Below are 19,824 nucleotides of genomic sequence, written 5' to 3'. Positions count from 1 at the left end.
AACATGAACTTGGAGCCAGAGGGCCTGAGCAGTGAGGACCCCCTATTCCCACACCAACTTTGGTAAGGTCCAGCTGGAGAGAGGCCAGGATGGGGGTCCAGAGGTCAGGCTTGGGGTCAAATCCTGGCCTGTCACCAGATCTATGACCTTGTGCAGGCACTGAACCTTGCTAGGCCTCAGTTTCTTCATCTGTAAATTGGGTATAACAACAAGACTTCCCTCCTGGGGACACTGTGAAGATTAAATGAGATCTTACTTGAAGGTAGTACTTTCCAAGCTTGGGTACATGTTTAAGAGAGAAACTGAGGCTCAGGAGGTGAAACACCTCATAATCCCAGAGTCCCTGGTGAGGGACCCTGTCTTCAGATTTCCAGTTGTGCCTCCTCACTACCTGCAAAGGCTGGGTGCCAGCTGGGGCCCCCCTCTTCCCCTATCCATGCAGACAGAAGTGCTGGTGGAGACTATACAAGCCAAACTACCTTCCTTTATTGGATTTTCAGTAAAAATACCAACCATGTCACAGTCTCCACACAGACTCCTAAAAAGCATAGCCGACTGGGACTGAGATGGGGCAGGCATAGCGTGCTTCCTCCATCAGGTTCTGAGGCGTCTGGAGCGCCGGGGCAGTGGGGGCCGAGGGGGTGTGGGCGTCACCTTGCTGGGGTTTTTGGCTGTGTCCTGGGTGCTGGGCTGGCTGGGTGCACGGCCGCCAGAGGTGAACAGAGCCGTCAGGGCATTCCGGGCGTTGATGGCACACCGGCGGCTCACGGGCCTGGTGGTGGGGCTGGGTTTCTTGGCCTTCTTGTATTTCTAGACACAGAGAGTGCAGGTGAGGTCCGGGCTTCCTCCCCACCTGGTGTGCTTCTGGCCATGGCTGCTTCCCTGGCCCCGCTGAGACAATGTTGGACATGCTGTGTGACCCTGTGTGACGTGCTCAGCCTCTTTGGGCAGACCTCTAGTGCTAATCCTCTGGCCCTCAGCACCACCCGCTCCAGAACAATTGCAAAAAGACGTTGGCCCCAGCCTGGTTCGGATTCCCTTTGTGGGTAGAGCCTCTCGTTGGGGGCTGTGCCCAGGGGCTGAGGCCAAGCCTACGAGGGAGGTGGCCACCGGCTCTTCCCATCAGCTCAGACAGAGTCTGACCCCCCTGGGCAGGGCGGAGCGGGGCGGGAGGCCAGACTCACCTGCAGGTTCTCGAAGTGGGCCAAGGACTTGCAGTGGGAGAGCTGCGCCCCAGAGTTGCTGTGGTAGAACTTGTGGCAGACGCGGCAGACATAGCCCATCACGGGCACCAGGAAGTCCACCCCTGAAGCACAGCAGGGTCTAAGCACTCACATCCCCACGCCAGCCTGGTGCCTGTCCTCCCCTAATACCCTCCAGGTGGGGAAAGACCAGGACGAGGGGACAGGCTGCCTGGCCAGGATGCTGTGACTGGGACCCGAGGCCCACCACTCCTGCAGGTGGGGTCAGGGCTGGGGTCTTACCGTATGCGGTGTTGGGGCTGTAGGTCTCCGAACCTTTCCACTCTTCTATGGATATGTCTCTGGAACTCATCTGGAAACACACCAGTGTGGGCCCCGGTTGGTCCTGGCTTCCCTTAGTCTCCTCCTAACACAGGCGGGGCCTGGAACCCACCCATGCTCTTCAATGCCAGCCCCTCGATTTCCAGGAGGAGGTTATGGGCGGCATCCTCTAAGCCTTTGCCCATGCTGGTCCTGTCCCCCAGAGTGCCCTTCCTAATCTATACTTTCCAGGTGCAGCTCAATCCGTTCCCTCTGGGAAGCCCTCCTGTTCCCACAGCGGCCATAATCCATGCCCAACACATCACATGTGGCATTTCACTGAATCCTCGTGACAACTTTCTGTGGTTCACTCATTTCACATATGAGGAAACCAAGGCCCAGGCTCATTAACTCACTTGCCCAGGGTCACCCAGCTGGTTGATGGAGGAGTAGGGTAGTGAACCCTGGTGAACCCCAAGCCCTGGTTAGCCTTTACCATGAACCCCTGCCAGCTCCTAGAGGCTGCAGAGACCACAGTCTTGGGGGGGGGAGTGGTTTCAAGTGATCACCTGCTCAACACGAGCCCCTTCCAGACAAGGCCATGCCTAGCAGTGCCCTCCACCACTTACCAGGCAAACAAACGCAGCCTCTAAAAATGATGACCACCCCCAAGGCTGTGGCCCTTCCTTACAGTCTGAGTTGGGACTATTACTTCTAAGCAGAGAAAATGGAGGCTTAGAGAAACCAACGCCAGGGTCATGCCACTACTGATTTCTGAGCAGCAAAACTGGCATCATCCCAATTTGTTTAGGGCTGGAGGCCACGCCTGCAACCCTCCATCCACAGCCCCTCTGTGCAGGCCCTCTCTGGCAGCCCCCTCACCGCTCTGGACTGTGACTGGCAAGCTCTATGAGGACAGGGGCCAGGCCTTGGTCCCGGGTATTCCTGGTATCCAGGACCAGGGCCTGGCCCAGAACAGGTGCTCTGGAAACACCTGTTAAACTGAAAAGCTCCTCCAGCTCCTCACTCATGGGAGACAGCAGAGCTGATATATTCTAAGCACAGCCTGTGGAGTCTCGCTTCCTCGCATCCAAATGGGTGAGACTCTGCCAGGAAAGTGCCTGGTTACACACCTAGCATATAGTAAGCGCTCAACAAATGTTGACTGTGGGGGTTCCCTGATACCCTAGCAGCTGGAATTCCAGGCATTCACTGCCATGGCTCAGGTTCAATCCCTGCTCAGGGAACTGAGATCCCACAAGCCATGTGGCATGGCAAAAAAAAAAAAAAAAAAACCAATGTTGAGAGCTTCCCTAGTGGCTCAGTGATAAAAAAAAATCCACCTGTCAATGCAGGAGACACGGGTTTGATCCCTGATCCAGGGAAATCCCACATGCCGAGGAGCAACTAAGCCCGCATGCCACAACTGCTGAAGCCCTAGCGCTCTAGAGCCCATGCTCTGCAGCTAGAGAAGCCACTGCAATGAGGTGCCTGTGCCCCCAACCAGAGAGTAGCCCCACTCGCCACAACCAGAGAAAGCCTGTGCGGCAGTGCAGACCCAGAGCAGGCAAAAATTAATCAATAAATAAAATTATTTTAAAAATTGGGCAATCTGGCAAGCTTTCTCTGTAAAGAACTTGATAATAAGTACTTAAAGTTGACTGCTCTCGCCACCATCATCACCATCATCACCTTTCACTGACTTTCCTGTGTGTACCATGTAGCTCCCCTCTCCGTGTCTCTGCGATGCTATTCTCTTGGCCTAGGATGCCTTTCTCTTCCGCAACACAAGAAAAAATTTCAGGCAGGCTTTCAGGACCTTGCGTATTTCACCTGCCATCCCACTGTCGTCATGATACAGATTTACACATTGTCATATTGAAGATAGTTCCTAATAATACTAGATTGTGGCATGTCTTTGTGCTTGCAAATACCAGCACAGTGTCTCCTGGCCCCTGGGGGGTGGGGGGAGGTCTCTCCTGGTCTGGGAATCCAGCCTCCAGCCTCCTTTCCACACCCTCTCTCCCCAAGCACCTGCTTGCGGAATTCCTCCTCAACCTCGATCTCTTCTTCCTCCTCGTCATCCTCCTCCTCTTCTTCATCGCCTTCAAAGCAGCCCACAGCGTCCACTGTGATGAAGAGGTCCTCGTCTTGGCTGGCTACATCCTTCTCCAGTGTCTTCAGCTTCCCGGGGTGGGTAAGGGCTCAGGTCAGCTCTGGGCAGCCACAATGCGACACCCCAACCACCTCACACCCCAGAGAGCTCCAATCCCTCCGGCCCTGCTATGAATTTGGACTGGAATACACCTCAGCTTGCTGTGTGGCCTTGCCCAGGCTCTGTACCGCTCTGGGCCCCTGTCCTCTGAGGGAGCTGGAGTTACCTCCTTGGCTTTGTCTTTATGGCCCTGGGACTTCACGTGCTCCACAAACTTGCGGGGGGTCTTGAAGTAGCGGTTGCAAATGGTGCAGAAAGGTCGCAGGGATTGTTTGGCGAGCTGAGGAACGGAAGGCAGGCCCAGTGGGCAGTGGAGGTGGGCAGCGTCCCCAGGTGCAGCTGGGCAGGGCCCAGCAAGATGCCACCTCCCACCTGCAGGCCTCAGATGTGCTACCTCCAGTCTCAGGGTTAGGGTTAGAGTTAGGCCACTCTGCAATCAGCAGACTGTGCTCCATGGAACACAGGCAAACACAAGATGGGATGGCGATGGTAACAGAGAGACAGGAAAGTCAGAAGACTGAGAGGGCAGACGCCAGAGGACCCCATAAGCCCTGAGGCTGAATGCGGGGTGATGGTGCCTCGCCCACACTGGACAGATGGGGAAACTGAAGCCCAGAGAGGAAACGTGACTGACTCATCACGAGCTACAGCCATGCAGGGACAAAGACTGACATTTACCTCCTGCTTCCAACCTGGGCTCCCTCCTCCCCAGCCCTGGGCCTGGAGACCGCACACGGGGTGCCTTTGCAGCCAGCAGGGGGGCCCGGTACCTTGTGGCCCTGCGTCCTGCGGTGCTGGATCAGGTCCCCCATGTAGTAGAGCTGGCAGGTGTTGCACCAGCGCCTGGGTGGCGGCTCTCTGATGACAATCAAAGCAAGTACAGTGTGACATTGCATTCTTGCTGGAAAGACAGCTGCTCTTCCGGACGCTCCATAAATGGAACGCAAGTCCAAAAGAATCGGGTTTTTTTTGTTTTTTTTTGGAAACTTAACAAATGGCTTCTAGGGTTTGTCTAGAAGAATGCTTAAGAATAAGAGAGAAAACTTGAGGGGAGGGATGAGATTTAGAAGCACTGGGGACACCAGGAGGCCACCAGGACAGGTGACAGAACTGAAAATATCTGGCCTTGAGAACTCCTCTTTATCCTTTGTCTATCCTTGGACGCCCTGTCTTTCCCAGAGCTTGTCTGAGCCCTTCCCCAATTCCAGGACCTGTCTCCATGCCTGTTAAGTCAGGCCCCACTCTGGGACCCCCAAAGTCCCACTGCCATAGCATTGTCCACAATGGAGTAGGAGGACCTGATTCCCTTTCTGCCCTCACTGGACTGTGAGTTCTGGGAGGCCAGGACCTCACCCTAGCATCCCTGGGGTCTGGCAGGGGATCAGTCCAGAGCTTCTGACTGTGAGGGAAGGACAGACAGCCCAAAGGAAGGACTGCTGCATTCTGGCCGGGGCCAAGTCAGGATCCAGCAGTGTCAGGACGCAGTGCAGCGAACCTTCTCCACCTGAAGCTTGTTTACAGCTTGGGCTACAGCCCTGCATTCTGCCGCAAGGTCTATTTTTATACAGTCAAACTCGTTCTGCAAACGCAATTTTGGATCCTGTTTGGTCCTGACATCGCAGCATGCATATGTTTCCACACCGTCAGCAGTTCCCTGCCGTTGTCCCACCAAGTGGAAGAACTGATCTAAGTCCCTATTGGGATATTTTAGATCATTTCCAAGTAAATTTTTTTGCATGAACTCTGCAAGGAACATCTCTGTGTCACCTTTCTCCTGGTTTTATGCTTATTTGGCCCAAGTGTAACTCCTAGGTCAGCAAGCCAGGGGAGGCTTAAGGGTGAAGAACATCCTACAGAGCCACAGGGAAGTTCCTCTTGAACTGAGAACCAGCTAACAGAGACACAGCCTTTGGAGAGACCTCCCCGTCACTCAGGGAATGCAGAGGCCACCCAAGGGCCTTTCCTGTCCCCTCACCCCACCCAGGGAGCTGCAAGCTGTGACTCTCTGTAAATCCTCATGGCGGAGCCCCTGACCACTGTCTCAGGGCCTATCCGACCAGGGAAAGGATATGATTTGGCCTCCACAGGACTCATTTCTTATTTTTTTAAGATTTTTTTTTTTTTTTTGGATGTGGATCATTTCTAAAGTCTTTGTTAAAGTTGTTACAATTTTCTGTTTTACGTTTTGGTTTTTTAGCCACAAGGCACATGGGATCTTAGTTCCCCAACCAGGGATTGAACCCACACCCTCTGCACTGGGAGGTGAAATCTTATCCACTGGACAACCAGGGAAGTCTGCTGTTCTGGTTTTAATTCTGAACTAGCTGTTAACATTATGAAATTGGGAGATTCACATTCAAATCGGTTTCTAGATGCTTCTGAGAAGCCAGGAAATCTGGAGCTGAGTGGCAGCTGTTTGGTGAGACAGAGCCCATGTCCCCTAGGGTGGACGGAGCCAATGCCAGCTTGTTTCCCTCACTGCTGACGCCTCCCAGCTCCTGCAGGCCTCAGTGGTTGCCCGCTGAGCATCCCCAGAACCAATCCCAGACTCCGGAGGGCTGACATTTCTAATGGAGCAAGCCCCCATGACTAAGAAAGGAGGAAACCCAGGGAAGTTCTAATCTCAGGCCATGAGATGAGCAGGTCCTGCCTGACCATCAGGCCCTGTGGTTGCAGGCAGCACATATGCCAGGGGAGTGGGGGTCTCTGTGCCACAACCCAATTCTCTCCCACATAGGGGGTCAAACTGTTCCTGCCTGGATGGAGCCTAAAGAGACTGTCTAGGGGCTTCCCTGCTGGCCCAGGGGTTAAGAATCCACCTGCCAATGCAGGGGACACAGGTTCAATCTCTGATCCAGGAACTAAGATCCCACAGGCCATGGAGCAACCAAGCCCGCGAGCCACAACTACTGAAGCTGGCATGCTCTAGGGAATCTGCGCTCTGCAGTTTGAGAAGCCACCGCAACGAGAAGCCAGTACTCCACAGCTAGAGAGTAGCCCCACTTGGTGCAATTAGAGAAAGTCTGTATGCAGCAACAAAGACCTAGCACAGCCAAAAATAAATAAAATTTTTCTATAAAAACACAGAGGCTGTCTAGTTCATGAGTTCCTGCCTTACATCCCTCGTCAGGCCATTTTACAGATAAGGAAAACTGAGGGCCAAGGCCACACAATTAGTGAAGAAGTACTCGGGAGAGGGCAATCTTAATCCCTTAAGACCTTGTGGATGGTAGATCAGGGACCCCCTCCACCTGGGCTGGGGAAACCACCGCCCCCTCTCCACAGTCCAGAGCTTCTGGGACACCCCACTCACTCGTCCTCTCTCTCCAGGACGTCCCGGGGCACAGGCAGCAGGGACAGCAGGTAGGCTTGGCTCATGTGCTGGATCTCACCGAGCCGCTGCTGGTGCTGGGCTCCCGACATGTGCTCCTGGAACTCCTGCAGCAGGCGGGAGCGAGGAAGGGGCGTGAGGAGTGAGCCCCTGAACACTGGGGCTAGAGGAGGCCTCCAACCTGGGCTTTCTGGACACCCCACTGCCACCGGGAGGACCCTTCTCTTACAACCCTGTATGGGCCAGAGAAGGATGGTAAACTGAGGCCCAGAGTGAGCACACACCAGCCAGAGCCTCTGCTCCCGCTGGAGACCAAGAGCACCTCCGAGGTGAGGAGCAGAGTGATCAAATTCCAGGTTCCCGTGGCTCTGCTCAGGCCAGGCACAGAGGGGCAGCGCTACCAACAGTGACGTAATCACACCAGTGTGATGCTGTTCTTAAGGCTGTACTCGCTCTGGGCCAGCCCAGGGACTTGTGACTTCAATGTCAAGTTGCTGAATCCCCAGAACCCTTCTGGGAGGTAGTTTTTCTTTTTCTAGAGGTGGGTTCTAAATGTTTCTTCTGACGCATGCAGAAACCGAGGCACCAGTGCCTCAGTTTGGAAGGTGAAATTCACCTTCCAAAACTCACATAGCCGGTCAGGGCTGATTTGCACCAGGTCCACCCAACTCTGAAATCCTGCCCCCTTGGCTGGTCCAGAGATGTTCTGTGAACTAAGGTACAGCTGCCAGAGGTGGGGCTTGGGGGCCCAAGTGGACACAGAGGCAGCCCCCCGGAAAGGCAGGCTGGGCATCACATACAGACCCCAAACCCTCCACCCGCCCACGAGGTCTCCCACCCACCCACTGGAGGGTACCTGCTGGCTGCTGCAGCCGGCCTTGCAGATGTAGCAGAAGAACTGAAGGGCCTGCTTAGAGGGCGTGCTGGCCGCCGTAGGGGTGGCAGAGGTGGAGTCGCCGGCCCGGGGCCCGGGTGTGAGGGGCACGGTGCTAAAGGCCCGGCTGTCGCTGCTCTGCAGGATGGTGACCTTCAGGGAGCCCCCGGCCCCCCACACCTGCACGGGAGCAGGAGCAGAGCTGCCACCAGCTGGGCGCTTATGGTTGGTCAGCCTTGTGCCAAACTTCTAGGAGCCCTCCTGACAGTGCATTTTACAGGCGGGAAAACTGAGGCTCTGAGCCATTAGGTGATCACCCAGGCTCGCTCAGCCAGGCAGCACCGCAGTCAGGATTCAAAAACCCAGGTCCCCCTCAGTTCCCCCTGCCTCCTGTGACAGCTGGAGAAACGAAGATGCAAGGAAAGGAAGGGGGCTTGGCCACAGTTATACCATAAGGCTCCCCAGGTGGCGCTAGTGGTAAAGAACCCGCTTGCCAATGCAGGAGACATAAGAGATGCAGGTTCGAGAAGATCCCCAGGAGGAGGGCATGGCTACCCACTCCAACATTCTTGTCTGGGGAATCCTATGGACAGAGGAGCCTGGTGGGCTGCAGTCCATGGGGTCGCTAAGAGTCAGACACAACTGAGCGACTTCATTTTCACTTTCATGCATTGGAGAAGGAAATGGCAACCCACTCCAGGGTTCTTGCCTGGAGAATCCCAGGAACGGGGAAGCCTGGTGGGCTGCCGTCTATGGGGTCGCACAGAGTCAGACACGGCTGAAGTGACTTAGCAGCAGCGGCACACAGAGTAGAAGCCAGGACTGGGCCCCGGGCCCCAGACACAGGCTTCCACACCACGCTCTCTCTGCTGGAGCAATGTAACCCATGTGGGGGCTCTGAGCACTCTAGTTTTGGGATGAGCAAGCTGGAAGGGACCCTTATCACCAAAAGTGCCCCTAGATTGTCAGAGCAAAGGAATGTAAAGGCCCACATGAGAGCTGATGAACACTGTCAAACCCAGTCTGGTCTGCCCACAAACCCAGGAGGAGGGCTGCCATCACATTTCACAGGAGGGGAAACACCAGGGGATCCCAGGTAGGCGGGGCATGGCTGGGGCAGAAGGAGGCTCTCCCACCACTGGGCGCACCGTGCGGTCCTCATCAGCATCTCTACCCACCCCCAGCATCTCTCTCGCTCTTTTTTCACATTCTGCCACATCCAGGCCACCGGTCAGCTCCTCCTGGCTCTCCTCCATGCTGACCTGGGCACCCCTGGGCTCTGGCGGGGCCTCCTCTGGGCCTGAAATGACAGGGGCATGCTCCATTTCCCACGGTCCATCTCTCACCGGGGCACTGAGGGATGTGGGCCTGAGAGCTACTTTCTCTGCCCATGGCCAGGGCCTTGAAGCCTCCAGTGCACATGGACCAGAACCCTGGATCCAAGCCCAACCCTCAGTCCCAGGGTGGACAGTGCTGGGGGAGGAGTGGGGTCCCAGCAGAGCAAGTCCCATCACCGGGCCAGCTGGGAGTCACTGCTCACTTACCTGCTCTAGCTTCTACTGTATCAGGCAATGTTTCCAGTGCTGTGGAGCGAACCGGAACTGGGGCTTTCTCCAACGCTGACACCGATGCCTGTGGCTGAGTCTGAGGCCGTCCCTGGACCGGTTCTGGTGGCTGCACCAGTAACTGACCCAGAGGTTGCTTGGGTGGCTGCTCCGGCGGCTGGAGCCTCGGCTGTGCCTCCATCTGGACCTGTGGGTACGTCTGCGTCTGTGCCTGCTTCTGTAGCAGCGGCTGCACGTGCCTGGGGGGCTGGGGCTGCACCTGTCTCCGTGGCTCTGCCTCCTTCTGCAGCTGTCGCTGCACCTGCTGCGGTGCTAAGTGCTCTGGAGAGGTCTGCGTTTGTGCCTGCTTCTGCAGCTTTGGCTGCACCTGGGCATTTACGGGGTGCGTCTGTGGCTGGGTCTGTGGCTGCACCTCGGCTGTGATCTGCAGGACCCGGGGCTGAAATTGTGGCTGTACTTGGGCTTCCAGGGGCTCAGGCAGTAGCTCGGGTGTCTGTGTCTGCTTGGGTGCCATCATCCGGGTCTGCAGCTGGACCTCTGCCTGCAGCTGCCCTGGGGGCCCCTTCTCTGTGGGCTCCTCTGAGCTGGGAAGGGTCAGAAGATCATATTCATGTCTGCCAACTGGCCCCAGGGGCTCCCAAGAAAGGCCTTGACCTAGGCTCCAGTCTTGGCTCTGCCATGTACAAGCTGGGACCTAGGCAAGCCCCTTCGGCTCTCCAGACCCCAGCTTCCTCTAAGCAAACTGATCACTTGCTCCCACCTCCCACAGCTTACTAGTACGTACTCAAGGCCCTGGAAGCCTGCCTACCCTCTGGCCATGCTCTGAGGTTCCAGGTACACATTTTCACCCCTCCACAATGGCCCCCTCACCTCACTGTGGCCCAGTCACAGTGAAGAAGCCAGAGTCCATTTGGCCAAGGGCCTCCCCAGGTAAGACGCAAATTAGGTTTGACCTCCCCCCACGCCAGAAATCAAGGTCCTTGCCTTGTTCCCTTGAAGGATCTCACCCCACCTACCCCTACCCTTTGCCTTCTCAGGAATGAGGGTATAGAACACCTGGGAACCAGGCAGGTTTTCAGCCTCAATTACCTCTTTGACTTTTTAGCTGGTGGCTCAGAGGCTTCACAAGACTCAGGCTCAAGTGCTGGAGTGCGTTTCTCCTTAGTGATGTCATCTGGGCACTGGGGAGGTTCTTGGTCTGGGATGGAGGGCAGGTGAGAGACTGCCATGGCAGGTGGAGCATGTTTGAGCTCCCCGTTCCAGGAGGTGGGACCTGGGCTCACAATTCCCCCCGCCCCCTATAAGAGCCTTGCCTCCCAGATCTGCCTCCAAGGCTGCCCCCGCACCCACCTCCCCCCAACCCACGTCCCTCCAAAGGACCAGCACCTTCCCTCTCTCCCTCACCTTCTGGTGTGCCTGTCCTGGTCTCTGCAGCTTCTTCAGACCCCTCTGGGGGGTCTGACTTGTCTTCCACAGGCATCGTCTGAGAAGAAGAATCCTACTTCCTTTCAGAAACCATTTCTGATATCTGCCACCCACCCTAGAAAATATCCCCTTGCCCAAGAGTGGCTCCAACATATAGGCTCCAGGGGATGAAGGAGCCTGGCCCCAGAGCTGCCAAGGGAAGACCCTAAACACCCCGGGAATCATGTCCAGGGGTGCCATCTAGCTGCCAGCCTGTTAAGTAAATGCAGGTTTGGGCGACGCAATACTTTCTCCAAGTCCATGATGCTGCCCCGATTCCTTACCCTCTTCATGAAGCAGCCAGAGGGACCCTTCTCAAATGCAGACCTGATCATGCCTCTTGTCCCTTTCAGGCTGAGACCCTGCCATGACTTCCCATAGCCCTGGACTATTCCTTCCTTACCCCAAGCCTGAAACTAACTCCCCTCTCCAGGCCCCTGCACAGTCTGGCCCCTACCTCAGGTCTGACCCTCCAGCCTCAGCCCTCATGCTCCATCTCCTCTCTGTGTCCACACTAGCCTCTCTGCCTCCCCAAAGCCCTGGGCCTTGTCCCAGAGCCTCAAAGGCGCTTCTTGCAGGAAGCCCTCCTAACCCACAGTACAGGTTCCCCGGGGCCTTGGACTTCCTTTTTGCGGCATTTCCCACGGCCATCATTCATCGGCTGGAGAATTATGTATATTAAGGTCTCATCATCACTACCACCCTCCTCCCAGCCCAGGATCTCCAGGAGAGCTGGGCCAGATGCCTTCTCTGCCCCAGAAAGTCCTCTGCTGGGCCTTAACAGACATCTGCTAGGTGAACACAGTTCCAGATGGCTCCAGGGTACCCCAGGGAGCCCCAGGGGTCCACCTGCCGCTTCCCTCCCTCCTACTAAGCCCAAGGGACCAGCGGTGAGTGGAAACACGCACCACTTCAGGGCTCCACGCCCTTCGCAAACTACCCAGCTCTCACCCTGCATGGCACAGGCACTGGTCTGAGAGTCAGGAGGGCCAGGCTCGGTCTGTGCAGCCCAGGACAATCTCCACCCTCCTCTCTGAGCCTCTGTCTTCCCATATGTAAAATGGGGCAAGGAGGTAAGCACTAGACAGGACCATGTTTGGACAGGCTCAACTGGAAGGTCAGAGGCTGTGACCCCTCTCTGGAGGGAAATGCCTCACCTGTGGATGTGGGTGGTGTCAGAGCCAGAAAAGGGGTGCTGCCCCCTCTCCCAGTTGGGGTGCTCTCAGGAGTGTGGTATGTGTGAGGAGCTGTCTAGACATCTGGGGACAGGACAGACACAGGGAGCATATTATTTCCTTTGAAAACCTCCCTGGTTCTTCCTGCTCAAGTCAGGGAGAGCTCACTAAAGGCTCAGAAACTTCAGCAGGCAACAGGGTAGAGTTCAGGATTTTATAACATTGTTTTACCCCAATCACTTTTCTTTTACTTCTATGCTTGGGGATTAATTCAGAGTTATTGTTACTGTGTTGCTTTTTTAAAAAATTTCAGATAGGGATTGTTTCTTTTTTAAATAAATGTAACAGAAAAGCAGTGTTCATTTAAAGCTACACTACCCTAGACAGTAGCCAGTAGGTACAGTGCCTGACTTTCAAGCACTGGAATTGCTACGAGCTGAGTCGAGATGTAAGCATAAAATATATACCAATTTTAAAGAATTAGTATTAAAAAAAAAAACCTCAAAAGAATAAAAAATACCTTGTTCATTTTTTTATATCGATTACATGTTGAAATGATCATTTTTATTATATTAGGTTAAATACAATATGTGAGTAAAGTTAATTTTGCCTGTTTCTTTTTACTTTGTTACTGTGATTACCAGAAATTTTTAAATTACATGTGTGGCTCACATTTAATTTCCACTGGGGAGTGCTGATTTAAAGAAAGTTGGTAAAATATACCTACAATGAATACAGTATTATATGTCAATTACACCTCAGTCTTTTCAAAAAGAGAATTGTTAGCAAACAGTATTAGTAGATAATAGAAATGGTAAATAAAAAGGGAATAAATAGTTTGGGTGGTGTTCGGATGTAGCAAAAATCACTTTGGGGTTCAGAAATATTTAAAGTTTTAGAAACACTAGACAAGTCTAACTCTCCCCCCTATCATTTTACTGATAAGGAAACTGAGGCACAGAGAGGGCTAGGATCAGCCCCAAGGCCAGTGTGAGCTGAAGGGGGTGCTGGTGGATCCCCAGATATGTCCTCTCCCATCCACACCTGCTCCGTACCCAGACACCACTCACCTTGCGATTGGGGGTCGTAGAGGAGGAGGTCCGGGCCTGTTTCTGGGGGGTCCGCCCTGAAAGGTTGAGCTGAGAGGGGTTGATGGGGACCCCGACGGGAGGAGGGCCCAGCAGGGACTGCCGAGTGGCCTGAGGAAAGAACTGCTGGAGATTTGGGGTGGCCAGCTGTGGGGGTGTGAGGCTGGGGGGTGTCAGGTTGGGGGTGGCCAGGTTGTAGCCACGGAGGTTACCTGTGGGTGAAAAGAGGGCAGAAGGGGGATTACAACTGTGGTCGGGTAGTAAAGATTAGGGTCAGGGATCAGTGCCCCCAAGCATCATGGGGGCATCAGGGATAACTTCAAAGGGACCCTTCCCACCCAAGGGCAGCCAGAGGGGAAGAGATGAGAACCGAAGGCCCAGTCCCACCTGAAGCACTGGTGGGAGGGGGCTTTCGGGCTGGTTTTCTGCTCCAGCTTGTGAGGGAAGGGGCCCTTTTCCCTCCTCAAATGCCTCCCTCGTCAGTGGCTTGGGCACACCCAGAAACTCCGCTCACCCTCAGGCATGCTTTAGGGTACACTTTCAGGTATATAAAAGATTCAGCACAGCACCCAAAGGGAGAACCAGCAAGATGATTGGTCTCTGGAATAACAAGATAACTCTCCTACCAACACCAGCTACCCATCATCAAAAGTCCCCTGAGGACCTCGCTGGAAGTCCAGGAGCTAAGACTCCACGTTCCCAATGCAGGGGGCCTGGGTTCCATCCCTGCTCAGGGAACTAGATCCCACAGGCCACAGCTAAGACCTGGTGCTGCCAAATACATAAATAAATATTTTTTTAAAAGGAAATGTCTTTTGGTGACCGGGCACTTGCTAAAAACAACCTTAGTCACACCACCCAGCCACCATCAGGGTAACTATTATCCTCTCTACTGATGATAAAACAGAGACACAAAGTGAAGGAGCTGCGTGTCCAGGATCTCCGGGGGCGGCACTGCTGCCCACTCACCAGCTCCCAGGTAGGGCTCTGGGGGTCCTCCTGACTCCCCTCTCGCCTCACCCTCCCCCATGTGAGCCAACACCATTTCTCTTAACCCTGACTCTTACCCTTCTCAGTCTAGCCTGACTCCCCTTCACATCTCCACTCCTATGGCCCCTCTTCCTTCCAAAGCCATTTCATCCCACGCGTGAATTTCAGCCACAGTCTTTGTGCTGTGATCCTTCTAAAAACCACATTCTGACTTTGCCCCTCCCTCTGCTGGACCCTTCCATAGCTTCCTGATGCTCAGGAAGGAAGCCCACTCCTCACTCTGCAAGGCCAGCCCTGCTCCCCTCGACTCCCTCTCTTGCAGTTCTCTCACACACACCCTCTGTGCTGCAGCCACATGCTCCCGTGCATGGGTCTGCCTCAAACAAGCCTGGGTCTGCCTGCCTCTGGGCCTTTGCACATGCTCTTCCTTCTGCTTGGAGTGTTCTGCCTCTGCATAACCAGCCATCCTTCATTCCTCCCTTTAGGTGATTCTCCTTTGAGAGGGCTTCTCAGACCTTCTCTCTGTCCCTAGAAACCCAGCTTCCCTGTTTCCAGGCGAGCTGCACAATTTCCTTGTCTGCTTCCCATTGTCCACCACTTAACCACCTGGGAACTCCTTAAGGGCAGGCACTTCATCTGACCCAGAGCACTGGGGAAGTATCTGATCCAATAAAGGACAGTTTAAATCCTTGCCCCAGTGCTGGGATGGGAAACCCAGGGGTTACAGGCATGTATGGACTTCCCTGGTGGCTCAGACGGTAAAGCGTCTGTCTACAATGCAGGAGACCTGGGTTTGAGCCCTGGGTTGGGACGATCCCCTGGAGAAGGAAATGGCAATCCACTCCAGTACTGTTGCCTGGAAAATCCCATGGACAGAGGAGCCTGGTACGCTACAGTCTATGGGGTGGCAAAGAGTTGGACACGACTGAGCAACTTCACTTCATGGGTCAGATGTGCTGGGAGAAATGGTTCAAATGCAGGCTCTACAGTAAAAATTCTGTGACCCTGAGCAAATAAGTTTCCCTCTCTTAGCCTCAGTTCCCTCATATGTAAAATGGGTATAGTAATAGTGCTTGACTCACAATGTTTCATGAGGATTCAGTGAAATATGTAAGTGTGCCTGGTATTTACTAAGCATTTTGTGCACATTAACTTAAACACATATACACATATGTGCAGAGAGAACGCCAGCCAGCTCTTAAACAGTGAGATAAAAGATGGCACACTCTAAAAGAGAAATGGACAAAGAACATGGACAAGTCACAAAATGAATTACAAATGTTCAGCAGACACAGAGAAAATGTTCAAGCGCACTAAGAAATGTAAACTAAAAGCACTCCAAGAAATGTAAACTAAAGCATTAGTGATATAGCTTTTTTGCCAAGCAAATTAGATTAGATGTATATATACATATATATTAGAAAAGAGTATAATACCCAGTGTTGCCGTGGGCATGGTGAAACTGGCACTGTCATACGTGGCTGGTGGCATTGCAAACTGGTCCAGTCCTTTGGGAAAGCAATTTGGTAATACTTATCAAGAACCATAAAACACCCATCCTCCCTGACCCAGTCATTCTACTTTTGGGAATCCATTCCAGGAAAATATTCTCAAACATGATATTCACTCCATTATTTAAAGCAGCAAAAAAGAAAAGAAAAAAGAAAGAAGTAGAAGGAAACAGCTGAGAAAGTTTAGGAACATGAGGGCACACACCTCCAGAGGAATGTTAAACAGCTGTTAAAAAGAATCTTTATAGAGACTGTCAAATCATACATAAATGAACATGCCATTCTGCTCAGTGAAAAACAAACAAAATACGACTTTTCATGTATATCAGTAATCACAGTCATATATAAAGCCTCAATTCTGTGCCTACAAAAAAAATGGGAGGAAATATACCAACACTTTAATGGGTGTTCTTTTTCTTTAGAAGTGAGTCTACATATGATTTGGATTTTCTTGTCCTTTTTAAAACATTTCTTTTGCTCTTTGAAGAGTGTGACTTTTAAAATGAGAAAGGAAAGAGTGAAAAAAAAAAAGTAAACATTGTGGGTTTCTGTATGTGGTCTTATCTCTCTATCCATCCCTCTACAATTTATAAGCCGGCTCCCAGGATGATCCACACCCAAGTGGCCACGGGAGGGCTGAAGAGTGACAACATCACATCTTCTGACCTGGCTGTATACCCTGCTGGGAGGCAGGAGAGCCTGGTGTCTCAGAACAAAGCTCTGTAGTAAGACCTCTAGTCAACACCTGGTCCTCAGTTCCTTCATCTGTAAAATGGGGCCATGAGTGTATCTCCCCTTAGGGTTGTCAGCAGAGTCAAGAAACTGGATTTGTAAGGGGCTCAGCACAGTGCTCAGCTCTGAAGGACCAGTCAGCATGTCACAGCTACCCTGTGGGAGGGGCTAGGTCTGAAGAAGAGATGGCTCCATGTCTCTGGACCTCTGCCTCCTCCCACAGTGGCTGAAATATTGGGAGCAGCATTATGGAAAGAAAAGCTGAAAGACTGCTCTCCACGTGGAGAAACCCGGGGGGAAGGCACGGGCTTAATGCAGAGGGCTAGAGACACCTACTCAGAGATCCAAGGGCCAGGAGGCCCAGGCCTCCATCTAGCTCAGCCATTGCTGATGCTGTGTGACCCAGGGTGAATGACTTCCCTTCTCTGGACCTCAGTGTCTTCATCTGTCAAACAGGATGCAAAGGAGGGTGGTCAAAATAGATCTTTCCATCCATCATATCATCTAATCTCTCAATGTCAGCAAAATATGTGCTGAGCAGCGCCCACAGAGCTAGCACCATGGCCAAGGGCAGGCCTCTGTGATCAGACAGACCTGCATTCAGCTGAGCAACCTAGGGACTTCCACCTCCCAGAGCCTCAGTATCCTCATCTGTAAACTGGGATATTGACAGTAGCTCCCTCTCAGAGTTGCTGTGTGGCTTGGATGAGATTCAGTGAGCCCGCAGCCATACCTTGTAACTGCTGCAGAAGCAAAGCTCTCTGCAGCACAGAGCCGTTGAGGAGGGAGGTGGGGCTGGTCCCCTGGAGAGTCAGGAGCTGCTGCTGTGGCTGCTGCTGGGGGAGCCCCCTGTGTGTTAAGAGCGGGGGTCAGAGGGTCATGGGGAGAGGCAGACCCTCCCTCTTTTCTGACCTCCCTCCCCTCCATTCTCTGCCCCTCTCTACTGCAGAGGATCTCCTTGGAGTGGGAATTGATGACCTCCAGGGCTCAGACAGGGCTGCCCCTGGGCGAAAGGGCTGGAAGGGGGCGACTCCAAGGCACGGGCCAGAGTCACCCAGCCCTCCAATGGGCAGCTCACCTGCTGACGGTCATGGGCAGTGGGGCCTGCGGTGGGGACTGCTGGAGCAGCTGCTGAAGCTGCAGCAATTGCTGCTGTTGAAGCTGCTGCTGCTGGAGCTGCTGGAACTGCTGCTGCTGGTTGAACATGGTGGCTGCGAGAAGGGAGGGAGTCAGGTCGGATGGATCCCGGTCGCCCAGCTCCAGCCCGCGGCCCTCGTGCGCTGCAGACTAAGCTACATGGCTACCCTCCGGGTCAGGCCCAGAGCGCGCCACGCGTGCGCTCTGTCCCTTCAATACTCCCCCAATCCCACCAGCCGCGAGGTTTAACCACGCTCCCGCCAAAGTGAAGTGAAAAGTGAAGTCGCTCAGTCGTGTCCGACTCTTTGCGACCCCATGGACTGTAGCCTACCAGGCTCCTTTGTCCATGGGGTTTTCCAAGCAATAGTACTGGAGTAGATTGCCATTTGCTTCTCCAGGAGATCTTCCCGACCCAGGGATCGAACCCATTGTAGACAGACGCTTATACCGTCTAAGCCACCAGGGAAGTCCCACCTTCCCGCCAAATGCCTCCAAATCTTCCCAACAGTTCCTCCTCCAAACGCCCAATCCCGCCCTCCGTCTCGATTCTCCGCTCCAGTCCCTCCAGGAGCGGCGCCTGACACTGATACACCTCCCACCCCACCCTTCGGCCTTTCTTTAGGCCAATCACGTGCAGAACAAGCCAAGCCTCGTGCCATTCACACCCCTCTGATGCTCCCACCCCGTCCCGGGTGCGCGCGTTCTGTCAATAACATCACCCCACCCCCACCCTGCTGCCACCTTTGACTGTCTTCCGCGAACAAAGTAGGAGAAAGGCTTCCCTCCACTCTAATCCAACCGCCGCCCCCACCCCCGCCATTCCACCAGACTCTTCCTCTACGGACAGATCCAGCATCACATCCAAATGCGGTGTCCCCACCTGCCCACGAAGCCCGCAGTCTCCATCCGAGTGGCCTCCGGGTCCTCGGCCGTCCCCCCGAACAGTGCCCGACCCGCGCACTTCGTCCCCGCCCCGGGAACCTCACTGCCAACCTCCGCTCACCCGCTCTGCCCTCTCGTAGCCCTCACCGGCGGGGCGGGGTGGGCCGGGCCGGGCAGCTCCGGCTCGCGGCTCCGCGGGTCCCCGTGTCTCCCCGAGGCTCCGCCCCGGCCTATCCACTCGGAGGGTCGGTCTGCGGGCCGGGCCCGGGCAGCGCCCCCTGGAGGACGGGAGGTCCAGGTCACGCTGCGGGGACCGCGGTGCGCTGTGGGGGTTGGGGGTGGGGGGAGATGGCTCACCCGGCAACGCGGCCGGCGGCGGGAGTGGTTCCCGGCTGCGAGCCGGCGCCGGGCACGGAGCAGACCTTCCGCCCCGCATCCTCCTCATCAGGAAGGGGCGGCTCTGAGCCCCAGGTCTGTCTGTCGCCCAGAAGGGGGTCTGTCGTCTGGCGGGGACTTGGCGCGGGGCTTTGAGGACTGTCCCCAACCGACTTTCCCGAGGACCCCACTGTCCCGCGATCCCGGGGGCCCCGCGTGGGGCTGGGGGTGGGAGGGGGTGAGGAGCGGTCCGCTGTACATTCGGGGACCGAGACCCAGCGAGGGGACGCCCGGCACAAGAATTTGCCCTAGAAGGGATGATGGGGCCGGGGAGGGATGCGGGTGGGGACTCGATTTGAAAGTGTTTTGTTTTTTTTTTTTTCCTCGGGTTTGGCCGCGGAGCCGGGGAGGAGGGCAGAGTTCAAAGATTTAAAAAACGGCGCTCATCGTCCTGCTCTCAAGGACCCTTTAATTTCGCCTCTGTCCGGTGTCCCGCTGCCTCGCTCCTCGGTCCCCACACTGGGTCACAGTGTGCGGTTACTCGAGAGCGATCCCTTTTCTCTTTAATGCAAAGCCGACCGCGGCTGTAACAGCCCTAGGCAACTCGCTCGCTTTGTATCCGGCGCCGACAGTGTGCCGCGGCGGCGCACGCGGTGGGGCAAGAGACTGCAGGCCCGAGGTTGGCCCAGCGGAGACCGGAGGGGCAACCAGGCACCGCAATCACGTGGTCAGCGCTGCCCTAAAGCTAAGGACCTGCGCTACTACGGCCCCTGGGGCGGCAGCACAGGTGTCTGGATTTAGGCGTCAACGGGGCTGGACGTGGGTGGGACTAAAGGAGATGTCCCGCCTACGGGTGGAAGGGCGGCCCAGGCGCTTCTGACTTTGAAGCAGAGCCTGGTTTTACACCTGAAGGGCAGGAAGCGACAGCGAAGGGTGTGACAGCATCACATCCGCCCAGATTCGGACACGGCTCGAGATCCCCC

At 54.8% G+C, this 19,824-nt stretch overlaps 1 protein-coding gene across 11 annotated transcripts; it reads right to left on the bottom strand.

Moving 5' to 3' along the window:
- Window positions 1-466: 466 nt before the first annotated feature.
- CIZ1 (CDKN1A interacting zinc finger protein 1) lies at window positions 467-18,680 on the bottom strand. Of its 11 annotated transcripts, none has more exons than XM_012162156.4 (17): window positions 18,465-18,680; window positions 17,526-17,658; window positions 17,181-17,296; window positions 15,641-15,712; window positions 13,197-13,426; window positions 10,892-10,985; window positions 10,577-10,709; window positions 9,467-10,071; window positions 9,101-9,222; window positions 7,905-8,102; window positions 7,031-7,155; window positions 4,488-4,575; window positions 3,884-3,997; window positions 3,537-3,686; window positions 1,485-1,554; window positions 1,185-1,306; window positions 467-810 (listed from the first exon to the last, which is right to left on the bottom strand). In XM_012162156.4, exons 2-17 carry the CDS (start codon window positions 17,651-17,653, stop codon window positions 595-597), a joined length of 2,583 nt encoding a protein of 860 aa, XP_012017546.2. In that variant the 5' UTR covers window positions 17,654-17,658; window positions 18,465-18,680; the 3' UTR covers window positions 467-594. The 11 variants fall into 11 exon arrangements, with proteins under 11 accessions (XP_012017546.2, XP_012017560.2, XP_012017562.2 ...); XM_012162170.4 differs by having other exon boundaries at window positions 10,577-10,685; XM_012162172.4 differs by having other exon boundaries at window positions 10,577-10,685; window positions 10,892-10,970.
- Between the last annotated feature and the right edge of the window lie 1,144 nt (window positions 18,681-19,824).

This window comes from Ovis aries, chromosome 3 (genome assembly GCF_016772045.2).
Source record: "Ovis aries strain OAR_USU_Benz2616 breed Rambouillet chromosome 3, ARS-UI_Ramb_v3.0, whole genome shotgun sequence".
Taxonomy (NCBI): Eukaryota; Metazoa; Chordata; class Mammalia; order Artiodactyla; family Bovidae; genus Ovis; species Ovis aries.
Note: the sequence above shows the minus strand (reverse complement) of the source record. Positions and strands in the feature narration are given on the sequence as shown.

Excerpts from the sequence above, each read along its gene's own strand:
- CIZ1 (XM_012162156.4), bottom strand. The coding sequence starts at position 17,653 with ATGTTCAACCAGCAGCAGCAGTTCCAGCAGCTCCAGCAGCAGCAGCTT. Across the intron at positions 8,103-9,100 it reads GAGCGAGAGAGATGCTGGGG|GTGTGGGGGGCCGGGGGCTC; the intron begins GTGGGTAGAGAT and ends GCTCCCGTGCAG. Across the intron at positions 1,555-3,536 it reads AGGAGGAATTCCGCAAGCAG|ATGAGTTCCAGAGACATATC; the intron begins GTGCTTGGGGAG and ends GTGTGTTTCCAG.